The 13,371-nt window shown below is 43.7% G+C and overlaps 1 protein-coding gene and 1 long non-coding RNA gene across 6 annotated transcripts in view; one reads left to right on the top strand and one right to left on the bottom strand.

Annotated features, from left to right (window-relative positions):
* ATF6 (activating transcription factor 6) overlaps positions 1–13,371 on the top strand; it is a 116,207-nt gene that overhangs the window by 68,943 nt on the left and 33,893 nt on the right. For 3 of the 5 annotated variants that reach the window (XM_061584196.1, XM_061584186.1, XM_061584206.1), the window contains exon 15: positions 11,086–11,170. In XM_061584196.1, coding sequence (XP_061440180.1) covers positions 11,086–11,170 — 85 coding nt within the window. Of the gene's footprint in view, positions 1–11,085; positions 11,171–11,368; positions 11,724–12,005; positions 12,117–13,371 lie in introns of those variants that run through there. The other 2 variants (XM_061584213.1, XM_061584214.1) reach the window with 2 other exon arrangements.
* LOC133364111 (uncharacterized) overlaps positions 1–13,371 on the bottom strand; it is a 90,126-nt gene that overhangs the window by 47,123 nt on the left and 29,632 nt on the right. The window lies entirely within an intron of this gene.

Below are 13,371 nucleotides of genomic sequence, written 5' to 3'. Positions count from 1 at the left end.
GCGAACCTGTGATTTCAGGGGGAGTGTAACCCCATCCAGCACAAGTTGAATCCCTATTCCCTGCTCCGCCTTCCGACTGACGAGGAGCACCTCTGTCTTGTCAGGATTTAATTTCAGCTTGTTCGCTCCCATCCAGTCCATCACTGATACCAGGCATCGGTTGAGAACCTGGACGGCTTCGTTGGTTTCATCAGGTGGAAAGGAGAGATAGAGTTGGGTGTCATCTGCATATTGGTGACACCGAACCCCAAAACTCCGGATAACCTCTCCCAGCGGTTTCATGTAGATATTAAATAACATGGGGGACAAAACTGAACCCTGTGGGACCCCATAGGTCAATGGCCAGGTGGTCGAACAGGAGTCCCCCATAACCACCTTCTGGGTTTGTTCCTCCAGGAAGGACCGGAGCCACCGTATTACTGTGCCTCCAAGTCCCATCCCAGCAAGGCGGCCCAGAAGGATACCATGGTCGATGGTATCGAAAGCAGCTGAGAGATCCAGTAAAACCAACAGGGACACACTCTCCCTGTCCAGCTCTCTGCGAAGGTCATCCACCAAGGCGACCAAGGCCGTCTCAGTTCCACAACCTGGCCTGAAACCAGACTGAGCTGGATCTAGATAGTCCGTCTCATCCAAAAATCCCTGGAGCTGAGCAGTCACCACCCGCTCTATTATCTTGCCAAGAAAAGGAATATTAGATACTGGGCGGTAATTACCTAATAATAGGGGGTCCAAGGAAGGTTTTTTCAGTAAAGATCTTATTACTGCCTCCTTTAGACAGGACGGTATGCTGCCCTGTCCCAAAGAGGCATTAATCACTTCCATGACCCACTTAACCAGTCCTTCTCTGGCAGTTTTTATAAGCCAGGAAGGGCAAGGATCTAACATGCACGTGGTGGGACGTACTTCTCCAAGGATTCTGTCCACATCCTCGGGTTGAACAAGCTGAAAAGAATCCATTCTAATTAAGCAAGCAGGAGCCGAAGTTACATCCATAGAGACTGTATTAATCTTGGCGTCTAAGTCAGAACGAATCTGAGCGATTTTGTTTGCAAAATAACATGCAAACTCATGACAACGGGTTATAGAGTGGTCAACATATTCATGAGGGTCAGAATTTAAAAGACCCTTGACAACTCGAAACAATTCCGCCGGGCGAGATTCAGCGGATGCAATAGAGGTGGAGAAGAAGAGTTTCTTCTGGGTCCTCACTGCTATGGAATAGGTTTTTAAGTAGGTTCTAGCCCGTGTTCGATCAGATTCGTTCAGAGTTTTCCGCCAACGTCGCTCTAGTCTCCGTCTTTCGCGTTTCATCATCACCAGTTCTCCAGTAAACCAAGGAGCCAATTTGGTTCCAATCCGCGAAAGGAGGCGCTTAGGGGCGATTGTGTCCACCGCCCTGGTCATTTCTTCATTCCAAAGGTCGACCAAGGCTTCGACAGAATCACCTGCCAAGGTGACCGGAAAATCCCCAAGGGCCATCAGAAAACCATCCGGATCCATCAGTCTCCTGGGGCGGACCATTCTAATTGGTCCCCCACCCCTGCGGAGGTTCTGAGTCGCAGTGAGTCGAAAACTAACCAGGTAGTGATCTGTCCATGACAACGGAACTAATGAAAGTTCCTCCACACCAAGATCACAAACATCTCGTCTAGCACAGAAGACAAGGTCCAAAGTATGACCAGCAGCGTGAGTGGGGCCAGATATTATTTGGGACAAACCCATGGTTGTCATGGAGGCCATGAACTCCTGAGCCACTCCAGAAAGGGCAACATCGGCGTGGACATTGAAGTCGCCCAGTACCACAAGCCTGGTAGACTCCAGTATCAACCCCGAGATTACCTCAGTTAGCTCAGGAAGGGAGACAGTTGGGCAGCGGGGTGGGCGGTACACCAACAGAATCCCTATTTTGTCCCGAGCACCCAGCTTCAAAAAAACGCATTCGAACCCTGAGGACTGTGGAAGAGGGTACCTGGTCAGGTAGATGGTATTTCGAAAGATCACTGCGACTCCACCTCCCCGTCCCCCAGGTCTAGCCTGCTGGTGTACAGAGAAACCAGGGGGACAAAGCTGAGAGAGATTAACTCCCCCAGCCTCATCCAACCAGGTCTCTGTAATACACGCCAGGTCAGCGCACTCATCCAGAATCAATTCCTGGATAGCACTAGATTTACCATTCACTGACCTGGCGTTCACGAGCAGCATTTTCAACCCGGGGGAATAGTCACCACGGCTATCCAGGGTATCTGAATGAGAGAGCAATTTAGGGATTACCTAAGTACCTAGGTACTTAGGGATTACCTAAATACTGTATACAGTACTGTTTAAAGAAAGATTTAATAGTCGGGGGGGCGGCTGAGGTTTTTATGTATATCTCGAGAACCGGACCACCTAGAAACTTAATTTTTTAAAAAAATTAAAGGTGAGAATCCGGGCCACCTAAGGGGCTAGCCGGGTGCTGGGTGGCATGCAAAGAATCCGGGTAAAACCCAGCTAACCGGGCAATATGGCAACCCTACCCCTGTCTCACACCCTTTCCTATTGGGAACCAATCGGTTTCTCCATATTCTGTCCTTACAGTAGAGTGTAGGTTGTGCATCAGGACGATCAGAAGCTGTGGCACCCCCTATTTCTTTTAAAGCATTAAATAGTTTTTCATGATCTACACAATCAAAGGCTTTGCTGTAATCTATAAAGCACAGGGTGATTTCCTTGTGAAATTCCTTGATCTGTTCCATTATCCAATGTTTGTTTGCCATATGATCTCTGGTACCTCTTCCCTTTCTAAATCCAGCTTGGATGTCTGGCGTTGGATAATTACTGCATTCCCTGGGATCCCCTTTCTTTGGAATTGGGAAGTGTATGGAACGCTTCCAGTCTGTGGGCCATTGTTTAGTTTTCCATATATGCCAGAGCTTGGAAAAGTTACTTTTTTGAACTACAACTCCCATCAGCCCCAGCCAGCATGGCCACTGGATTGGGCTGATGGGAGTTGCAGTTAAAAAAAGTAACTTTTCCAAGCATTGTGACACATTTTTGTCAGAATTTGCACAGATTCCATCTCAGTAGCTTGTAGCAACTCTATTGGTATGCCATCTGTTCCTGGTGATTTGTTTCTTCCAAGTATTTTAAGAGCAGCTATCACGTCACATTCTAAAATTTCTGGTTCTTCATCATACAGTTCCTCCGTGAATGAATCTGTCATCTTTGCATCTCTTTTATAGAGTTCTTCAGTGTATTGCTTCCATTTTCCTTTTATTTCATCATAGTCAGTCAGTGTGTTCCCCTGTTGATTATTCAACATCCCTACCCTTGGTTTAAACTTCCCTTTCATTTCTCTAATCTTTTGGAACAGGGCCCTTGTTCTACCCTTTTTGTTGTCCTCTTCTATTTCTATACAATAACCATTGTAATTGTCCCTACATACTGGTCACTGTATTGTTGCATTTAGTGTTCTGACTATGTTTCTATCTCCTTTTGCTTTTGCTTTCCTTCTGTCTTTAACCAATTGAAGAGTTTCTTCAGTCACCCATTGAGGTCTTTCTTTTTAACGAGAGTTATTGTCTTTTTGCATTCTTCCCTAATAATGTCTCTGACTTCAGTCCATAGTTCTTCTGGTTCTCTGTCAACTAAGTTTAAAGCCTCAAACCTGTTCCTTATTTGATCTTTATATTCTTCTGGGATGTTATTTAAATTGTATTTTGGCATTATGATTGCTTTGTTCTTCTTTAGCTTTACTCTGATTTTCGATATGACCAGTTCATGATCTGTACCGCAGTCTGCTCCTGGTCTTGTTTTATTTATTTATTTATTACATTTATATACCGCCCCATAGCCAAAGCTCTCTGGGCGGTTTACTTCTCCATCTTCTGCTACCAGTTATATAATCAATTTGATTCCTTTATTGACCATTTGATGATGTCCACATATACAGTCGTCTTTTCGGTTGTTCAAAAAACATGTTTGCGAGAAACAAATTATTGGCTTCACTGAATTCAGTAAGTCTTTCTCCTGCTTCATTTCTGTTTCCTAAGCCCCATTTCCCCACAATTCCTAGTTCTTCTCTGTTTCCTACTTTTGCATTCCAGTCCCCCATGATTATCTTGTTTTGTTGTGTGATCAATTTCTTCCTGTACTTCTGCATAAAATCTCTCCAATTCTTCTTCTTCTGCGTTTGCCGTTGGAGCATAGACTTGGACGATGGTTATGTTTAATCTCATTGATATCACTCGCTCAGACCTTGCATTGCTCTTAATTGCTCTTGCTACATCACTTCTCACTATTAAAGCATCCCCGTTTCTTCTTAATTTCTCATTTCCTGCATAAAATATTTTGTAGTTTCCTGATTGAAAATGTTCCATTCCCATCCATTTTAGTTCACTTGGCAGGCTCCCTTCTCTGGAGTGAGCTCTTTCTAAGAGCTGGAACTATTTGGTCTGAACTTCTTGTGTGACTGTGAGCCTGTTGATAATCAGGCTGTAGCTGAAATCTTATATTCTACCAGTTTGTTATAACAAATATGAATATTTGCATTGTACAGAATAGCAAATATATCCATTTTTATTTTTCTGCCTTTTTTGCCACTGTATTTTCAACTTCATTAATAACCACAACTGCCAGCAGCTTTCATTAAAAAATAAAAATTTAAATCATTTCACACGGTGTGGTGGTTGTGTTGCAGTGTGGCTAAGATGAATCTCCCCAACACCACATACTCACCCAAGAACAGATCTGAAGAAAATTTCCTGATCTGTGCTTAAAAGGAATTATGGGATTACCTGGCGAGAAACCCAGAACAGATGGTCATAATGATATCTTCTGAGCAACATCTGTGGATGTATGTGTTTTTACAAATGAAGCCAACCCCCTCCTTGAAATGATTTTGCCTTCATATTGGTGCCGTTATCACACAAATACATCAATAGTAAAATTATGCAGCCACTTCCTGAACAAACGTAAAAACATCTACATGTTCCTTGCAGTTTATTCTTAATAACTGATGAGCCTAAAGCGAAGCAGACCCACAATGATTTTTTCCTACCCTACATTAAGGTGCATCTCATACCCGTTATAAGCTGATTCTGTAATGACCTCAGAGAGAGGTGGGTTGTCTCTTTTCACCGGTAGTGACACATTTAGTTGACCAGCACCTAGAAAAAGCCTTCACATCTCTGAAAGCAGCTGGAATTAATCTGAAAACTTCAAAGAGTATGACATTTGTGATGATGAAAGCAAGCCTAACCCTCTAGTTGGCCACAGATGGTGTTTGTTTCCAGAAAACATTTGGTCTTGTTTCTAGTAGAAGACTTGATGGAGCCTTCTATTTCTGACATCTTCAGATAAACATTGTGCTTTTCCCAAAGTGCTATGTACATGTGTGATTGTATTTTGGATGGTTACCCAAGGATGAAAAGGGGAGTTGTGCATCAATTATAAAAGAAAAGCCCATGAGATGATAGCAGAGGATGATTGGCCACAGCTGTGGCATCTAGACACTGTGCAGTGGTATTACTTGGAGACAACAGGGAGTGAAAAAAATGTCCACAGCCAAGAAGAAAATTGAGATTAAAGGGAAAAAACAGAAAAGTAAAACTACAGAACCATGTATTCCTTCCCAAAGTGAACTGCTAGGAAGAGATAAATGTAGAATTGGATCAGCAGATGGTAGATGATGCTGTGTGTTTCGTTTACAAAGAGGGGTACTAAATTTGGCTGGGTTATAAATATGCCTTGTTCAGTGGAGACAAGACCCTCAGCATTCTTCCTTTCACTCAGTTTTTTAGTCATGGGGGATTCTAAAAGGAGTGTGTGAATGAAGGGTGGCTTTTATCATTATTAGTGATGGTAGCTGTAATTAGGGATTATTAGTAATGGTAGCTGTGAAATCAGGGAACCTGAATTCCAGCTGTCATTTTGGTTGCCCCATCTCAAAAGCAATATAATAGAACTTAATAAACTAGAGTAGAGGCTGAATAAAATGAGAATAGGATAGGAACTGCCTCCATACAAGTAAATGCTTAAGATAGTGGGATTTTTTCTTTTAGTACAAATACAATTAAGTGGAGCATGCTTGAGTTTTAAAGAAAATTATGATCTAGAAAGATGCTTGTGGCCATTGAGTTTCAGTAAATGACAGTTGGGCAGGAGCAGTTCAATGACTACTTCATCAAGCAGTGCAGAAGAAAGCAGAAGATGATTCTTTGACCTGTATTGAGCATTCCATCTTGTACTTCAAGGAGAGGAGGTTTTCATAATTTAATGAGATACCTAAATTATTACTTCTGCACAGATCTCGCAGTTTAGTCTGAAGTATTGGGGTTGTCAGAGTCTCTAGGGGAAGCTGTAAGATCGCAGAATGAGTGGCAGAATGGGGGGGAGATTATTTTCTGTTTGGTTGAGGAGAGCTTTTGCTCTGCTTCCATGTCCCGTTGGATTCCACACTTGAAGGACCAGGCACAGCCAAGCTCTCTTTCCTTACCAGTAGGTGCCATCTCTACCCCCCTCCATTCCTTCTAGACATAATTCCCTATTCCAATCCACCTGATCTAACAATATGTTAACTCCTAGTTTCAGAACAAGATGGATAGCCAGAATAGAATTTCCAGCCAGGACCTAATATATTGAGATGAGAGGTGCTGATGTTTCCCCTAACTTAAAAGCCTCTTAGCAAGACATGGTGGGAGGTGGGGGGGTGATAACATGCTAGGGAGAAGAAGAAATGCACTATCTGCCATGTTACTTCACACGTTCCACACTGATGCACACTACAAAACCATATGTTTGTGTCATGCCACATTTTCCTGCTTCCCACCTCTCAGCCATGCTTTCTTCCTGTCCTCTCTGCAGCTACCCATTTGTCTCTGTTGTGTGCTACCTACCCCCACCCCTTCTCTCTACCAGTCTTAGGACTCTCTTTTCCTTCCTCCTCCTATGCTTATGCATGCACTGTTTATGGCAAGACTTTACTACCGAAGTACAGTAACAGATTTCTGCACTCTACCACTTCAAACTGTGGGTGCAGTAGTTGCATGTTAGCATTCTTCCTATATCTATGATATGTGTCGCCATCCCTAATGGATAGTCCTGAAAGAGTTGCATGTTTCTCTGGTGCTCCTGTCTGGGTAGAGAAAGAGAGGATTACAGGCAGCACATGTATTACGTTTTACACTTGCAGGAACATTGACCATATTCAGCGAGACTCAGGTACCACGTCGAAGTGACACTTTTCACTAAGCCAAACAAAGCCCCTCAAACCATTCATTAGTAATGTTAACACTTGAGATATAAATAACCAAAATGTGTTACTAGTAATAACACAAGTAATAAAAATTGAAATATGACCCTTAAAAACCCACCATCTGCTCTTTTCATGTGACAGGTATGTCAGGTATAGACAGCATAAATCACAACACTTGAGATGCAAGTCAAATCACAACACTTGAGTCGACCATGGGATTGTCTCAGTACATCACTGGTCTGACACATGTGGCCAGACATACCCTGGAAATACTCCAGTGATGGGGGGGGGGGGCTCTTTTTGAGTCCATTGTCATGGACAGATCATTCCCTATTGAGATTTAGACTGACCACAGTACTTCACGCTGCAGGGGTGGGGGACCCATTGAGATGATTTGCTCTTGAAGGCTTAAGGAATCTGATGGATTCTTGAAGGTCTGAGGGATTTTCTAGCTGATATGGCTGGTGCTCCTTATTGAGATTCTTGTCACACCATGGAATGGTGAAATGTGTAGAGCTATCAACACAATCGTTCCTGCGGGCTGTTAACATAGAACACATAGTCACCTTAGTACTCTAGTGACCTGTGGGCAATGAAACAGGAGGGTCAACAGCTAGGGTCAACTTGACCACGTTATCCTCCTGGACTGCCTGAAGAGGTTAGGCATGGGGGGCACTGTATTGCAGTGGTTCCATTCCTTCCTCTCTGGTAGGTACCAGAGAGTGGCATTGGGGGATGAGGTTTCGGATCCTTGGCCTCTCACTTGTGGGTTGCCACAGGGTTCCATCCTCTCCCCGATGCTGTTCAACATCTATATAAAGCCGCTGGGGGCAATCATCAGGAGATTTGGGCTGCAATGTCATCAGTATGCGGATGACACGCAGCTCTATCTCTCATTTAAATCTTCACTGAGGTTGGCTGTAGAAACCCTGTCCAAGTGCCTGGAATCGGTGAGTGGCTGGATGGGAAGGAATAAGCTGAAGCTGAACCCTGACAAAACCGAGGTACTGTTTGTGGGAGACAAGGGAAGGCTGGGGGATGTGGACCTGGTGCTCAATGGGGTACGTTTGCCCCTGAAAGACCAGGTCCGCAGCCTGGGGGTCATTCTTGACTCCCAGCTGACCATGGAGGCTCAAGTCTTGGCTGTGAGCAGGGCGGCGCTGTATCAATTGTGTCTGATACGGAGGCTGCGCCCCTACCTTCCCAACCATCTGCTCCCACCGGTGGTACATGCCCTGGTCACCTCTCGCCTAGACTACTGTAATGTGCTCTACGTGGGGTTACCCTTGAAAACGGTCCGGAAGCTGCAACTGGTACAGAATGCGGCGGCTCGTCTGATTAAAGGCAGACGCCAGCAAGATCACATCACTCCAGTGCTGAAGGAGTTGCACTGGCTACCGGTTGTTTACCGGGCCCAATTCAAGGTGTTGGTTTTGACCTTTAAAACCCTATACGGTTTTAGCCCAGTCTATCTGAAGGAGCGCCTCCAGCATCGTCAGGGATGCTGCTCAACAAGATCAGCCTCAGAAGACCTTCTCTCGATCCCACCGGTTAAAACAGCTAGACTGGTGAGGACTAGAGAGAGGGCTTTTTCAACAGCGGCCCCCACCCTGTGGAACTCTCTCCCAAATGATCTCCGCCATGCCCCTTCTATGATAAGCTTCCGCCGGGCCTTGAAGACCTGGCTCTTCAGGCAGGCTTTTGGGGTGGGTTAGGTTTTTTACTGTTATGGTTTTAAATTTTAATGTTTTAATGTATTGTTTTATCTTGTACGTTGCCCAGAGTGGCTGGACAACCAGACAGATGGGCGACTAATAAATTAAATAAATAATAATAATAAATAGAGTGTGAGCAGTGTAAATCTCAGTCTGAGCCTGACCGAACACAGGTAAGGCCACATTACTGCACCTACCATGTGGCGGTGATGAAAGAAGCTTATTTCTCTGCCTCCATTGTGTCTGCAAATAGCTGTCTTGCAAAGCTTTTCTGAGTGGTGAATGGGCTTTTGTCATCTGGTCAAAGGAGTGTTGCTCTGACAACCTCGGCAGTCTGCTGTAACAATTTTGCAAAGCTCACCCTAGGAGAAAAATCACTCAAATTCATTCAGAGTTGGATGCCATAGTTAGAGCAAGTACAGTGGAGGCATCCAGTGCACTGTCTGTTCCATCTGTACTGGATCAGTGTCAGTTATTGCAGCCTGGGGATATAGATAAGCTGTTGAAGAACTTCAACTGACCATTTGCCTCCTTGACCCATTGGCTTCTTAGAACTAGTTGTAGGGGATTGACTGGGTGGGTCCAGGGAATGATAAATGCTTCACTGGAGGAGGGCGAAGTACCATCTGTCCTGAAGGAAGTGGAGGCATGTCCCCTCCTTAGGATCTTCCTGCACCCAGAAGTGTTAAACAACTATTGCCCAGTGGTGAATATCACCTTTCGGTGTAAAGTGCTTGAGAGAGTGGAGACAGTCCAGCTTCAGACATGCTTGAAAGAAACTTGAGTATCTTGATCCATGTCAGTCTGGCTTCAGGCCCGACCATGGCACTGGAACTGCCCTAGTTGCCCTGGTTGATGACATCTGTTGGGAGAGAGATGGGAGGAGTACATTCCTGCTCGTTGTCTTGGCAGCTTTTGATACCATTGATCACAGTATCCTCCTGGAGCACCTGGAGGAGGTTAGAGTTGCGGGCGCTGTGCTTCAGTGGTTCTGTTCCTATCTCCAGAACTTTTTTCAGAAAGTAGTTATGGGGGGGAGACTGTTCAGAGCTTTCCTGTAGTGTCCCACAGGGTTCCACCTTGTCCCCTACACTATTTAAAATCTATCTGAAGCCATTGAGAGCTGCTATCAAGAGATTTGGAGTGAAGTGTCATCAATATACCAGTGACATCCAGCTCTGTCTCTTTGTTCCATCTGAATCTGGAGTGGTAGCTGAGATGCTAGACTGGTGCTTGGAGGCAATGATGGGCTGATATGGACCAACAAATTGAAATATAATCCTGAAAAGATAGAAGTGTTGTGTGTTTCAAGTTCTTGAGTCCAGGAGGTGGGGATACGGCCTGTTCTGGATGGGGTTGCACTCCCCTGGAAGGAGCAGGTTTGAAACTTGGGGGTATTCCTGTATCCAGCATTGTCATTGGAGGCTCAGGTGACCTCAGTGGCTGTGAGTTTCTATTTCCAGATCTGGCTGGTTCACCAGCCTTTTAGGCAGAGATTACTTGGCTATGGTACTCCATGCTCTCATAACTTCCAAATTGGATTGTTGCAGTACACTCTGCATGGGGCTGCCCTTGACGATGACTTGAAAACTTCAACTGGTCCAAAATGTAGCAGCCAGATTACTGGCTAGGGTTCCCTTAAGATGTCATGTAACCACATTTTTAAAACAGCTGCTAGTTTCCAGGCCCAATTTAAGATGCTCATGGTAGTATTTAAAGCCTTAAACTACTTAGATCCCAAATATCTGAAGGTTACCTCCTCCTCTACACACTTGTTTGTGTGTTAAAATCAGCAGAGGGGCCCTCTTGATAGTTTCACTGCCCTCAGAAGTTGGGGTGGTGATGGTGGCCTCTGTGGCTCTAAGTTGTGTAATTCCCTCCCCACATAGATGTATCTGGCACCTTCATTATATAGTTTCCGTTGTGTGCTGAAGAGGCACCTCTTTGCACTTGCCTTTGACACCTGAGATATAAGTTTTCAGAACCCACCTTATCCCTGTGATTGTAATTTGTTTTAAACTGTTTTTAACACTGAATTTTATATAATCCGCCCTGAGATGTTAGGTTGAATTGTGGGTAAGAAAACAAAATAGTAATCATTCTGCATACTTAACACATTTCATTGGTTTTCAGGATCACCTGTTGTTGCCTGCTACTACCCATAATAAGACCAGGCGACCAAAGATGTCAATAGTATTGCCAGCAATAAACATCAGTGGTGAGTGTTAACTTCTCCAACATGTTAAGTATTTTACAAAAGTCAAATTGTGCATCTTGCTTATAGAAATATAAGTTGTGTCAATTAGTTTTAATATACATTCTCTTCTGATGAACCTAGCTTGAAGTATTTATTAGTAACAATGGTGTGATCATAACTTTTGTATTCTTTTGTATTCTTCATTTATACATTCAACAGAATTAAATGCGTTTCCTGAACTGTACCACTTCAAGATGTGAAGAACTGAATGTTAAAATGTTTTTAGAAGACCAAACCCAACTCGGTACTTCCAAATCTAGCACGTCAAAAGGGGCAGGGAAGCCTTCTGCTTAACCTTCCTTGTGTGTGCAGGGAGACCTAAGGGGTGTGCAGGTGGTGAGTATTGAAACATGCAGCCCCTCTCCCCTTACAGCTTTGAAGTGACGCAGTCTTAGGAAACGATTTACCGCTTGATTCTGTTGAATGTCTATGTATTTTTTTGGTACTAATATTTTTACAGTATGTATTAACATAATGTAAACTGTAAAAATGTCTGTAAGAAAACGTAAGTGTGTGTGTGTTATATATATATATATATATATATATATATATATAATATATATATATATATATATATGGCCAATCGGCAGGAACAGTTTTGGTTTCTCAGCAGTGCTAGTCTATTGCATGCTACAGTTTTTCTGTTCTGTTCTGTTCTGTTTTTGTTTAATTGTTCTTGGACATCACCCTGGCTATTTTTATTTCAGAAACCCAATGAGTAAGGTATTTTTAAAAAATAAATAATGGACAGAGCCTAAATATTTCTTTAAGCTGACCAAAATTGTTTTCTGACCAGGTAATGTTTTGACCAAACAAGGCTGCTGCTTAACAGTTATATTTTCTGGAATCGATATGGCAAAATGAAGGCAACAGTGTAACCACATGGTAGAAGGGGAAACAGTAATAAAATGGATAATGATTTAATTTTGGTATTTGTTCGCATGAAAAAAATGATCTTAATGTCTATGCAGTGGGAGCCATTTCTTGACAGAGCTCTGGTTTTCACACTTGCATGCGTGTGGTTTATTACTTGCAGGCTGATATGGAAACTCTTGCATTTTCTTTGGAAAACTACCTTTGATTGCAAAGGGGAGCAAAGAGCACTTCCAAAGAACGTGAACAGAATGATGCTGTTGTAACCTGTAAGAAGCAAAGGAGATGGGGCTGGGATTATAATATGGTGGACTGTGAAGATATGTAAAACTATTTTCAGTTGCCTCATTTTTAAAGTCTTCATGTGTATTCACTGACAAGCTTGGGAAACAGAAAGAAGTGGGGAGTTCAAGCACTGAGATCACAAAACACATCAGGGCAGAAGGGTGAGAATTGGCCTTTTATTTAAGAAAGCAAGAAACCACTAGTTAGAGAGAATGCAGGGGGTTCAAAAACCGCCAACTTTACATGCCTCTCTGCTTCATTCCAGTTATGAAACAGGGATATCTCTTAGTGTCAGGATAAAGGGGGCTTCTGTCACTTTTGGGCAAAGGGGTCTCTCTTGGAGGGACTCTCCTTTTTTGTTTCTTTCTCCCTGCAGGTCCTTGTGCCCTGGTCAGCAATTAGTGGTTGTTGGTGTGGGCTTTTTTTAATGAAGAGCTACAGTGAGGATGCGAGAGGCTGGTGGGCCAGCCTCCTCCTTCCCTGTTGCTAGCAAATGTTGTTGCGATAACAACCACAACCCTTGCAAAATATCCCTCTTAAAAGTTTTTTTTCCTTTAAATAGCCTTTGGGTTGGCAGTTGGGGGTGGGGAAGCAGGTGATTTACCTCAGGCATCCAGATTTGGGTCTAGAGGTTCCAGCTGCTGATACCTATATTAGTAGAAACTTGGACCAGTTATTTTGATCACAGAAGTGGATAGTAGGGCCTGGCTAGATGTCCCATGCTTACCCATAGTCTGCAACCCATGCTCCTTCCTCCTTTAAGTTCTATAACAGCAGAAGACACTCCTGTGTCATAATTCTCTAGCCCATTCCAGCCACTCCTGACGTGCTCTGGAAATTTTACATACACAGATAGCCTTTTCCATGCTGGACAAGCTAAATTTTCTGAACCAAGCCTGTACTCTGCAATATTTCTGTACCGTGAGAGTGAACAGGCAGAGAAGTAATACTTCTTTACTTTGCGGGGGGGGGGGGTCAAACCTGAGCATTTTTTCTCTGTGCTG

Source organism: Rhineura floridana, chromosome 1 (genome assembly GCF_030035675.1).
Source record: "Rhineura floridana isolate rRhiFlo1 chromosome 1, rRhiFlo1.hap2, whole genome shotgun sequence".
Taxonomy (NCBI): domain Eukaryota; kingdom Metazoa; phylum Chordata; class Lepidosauria; order Squamata; family Rhineuridae; genus Rhineura; species Rhineura floridana.
Note: the sequence above shows the minus strand (reverse complement) of the source record. Positions and strands in the feature narration are given on the sequence as shown.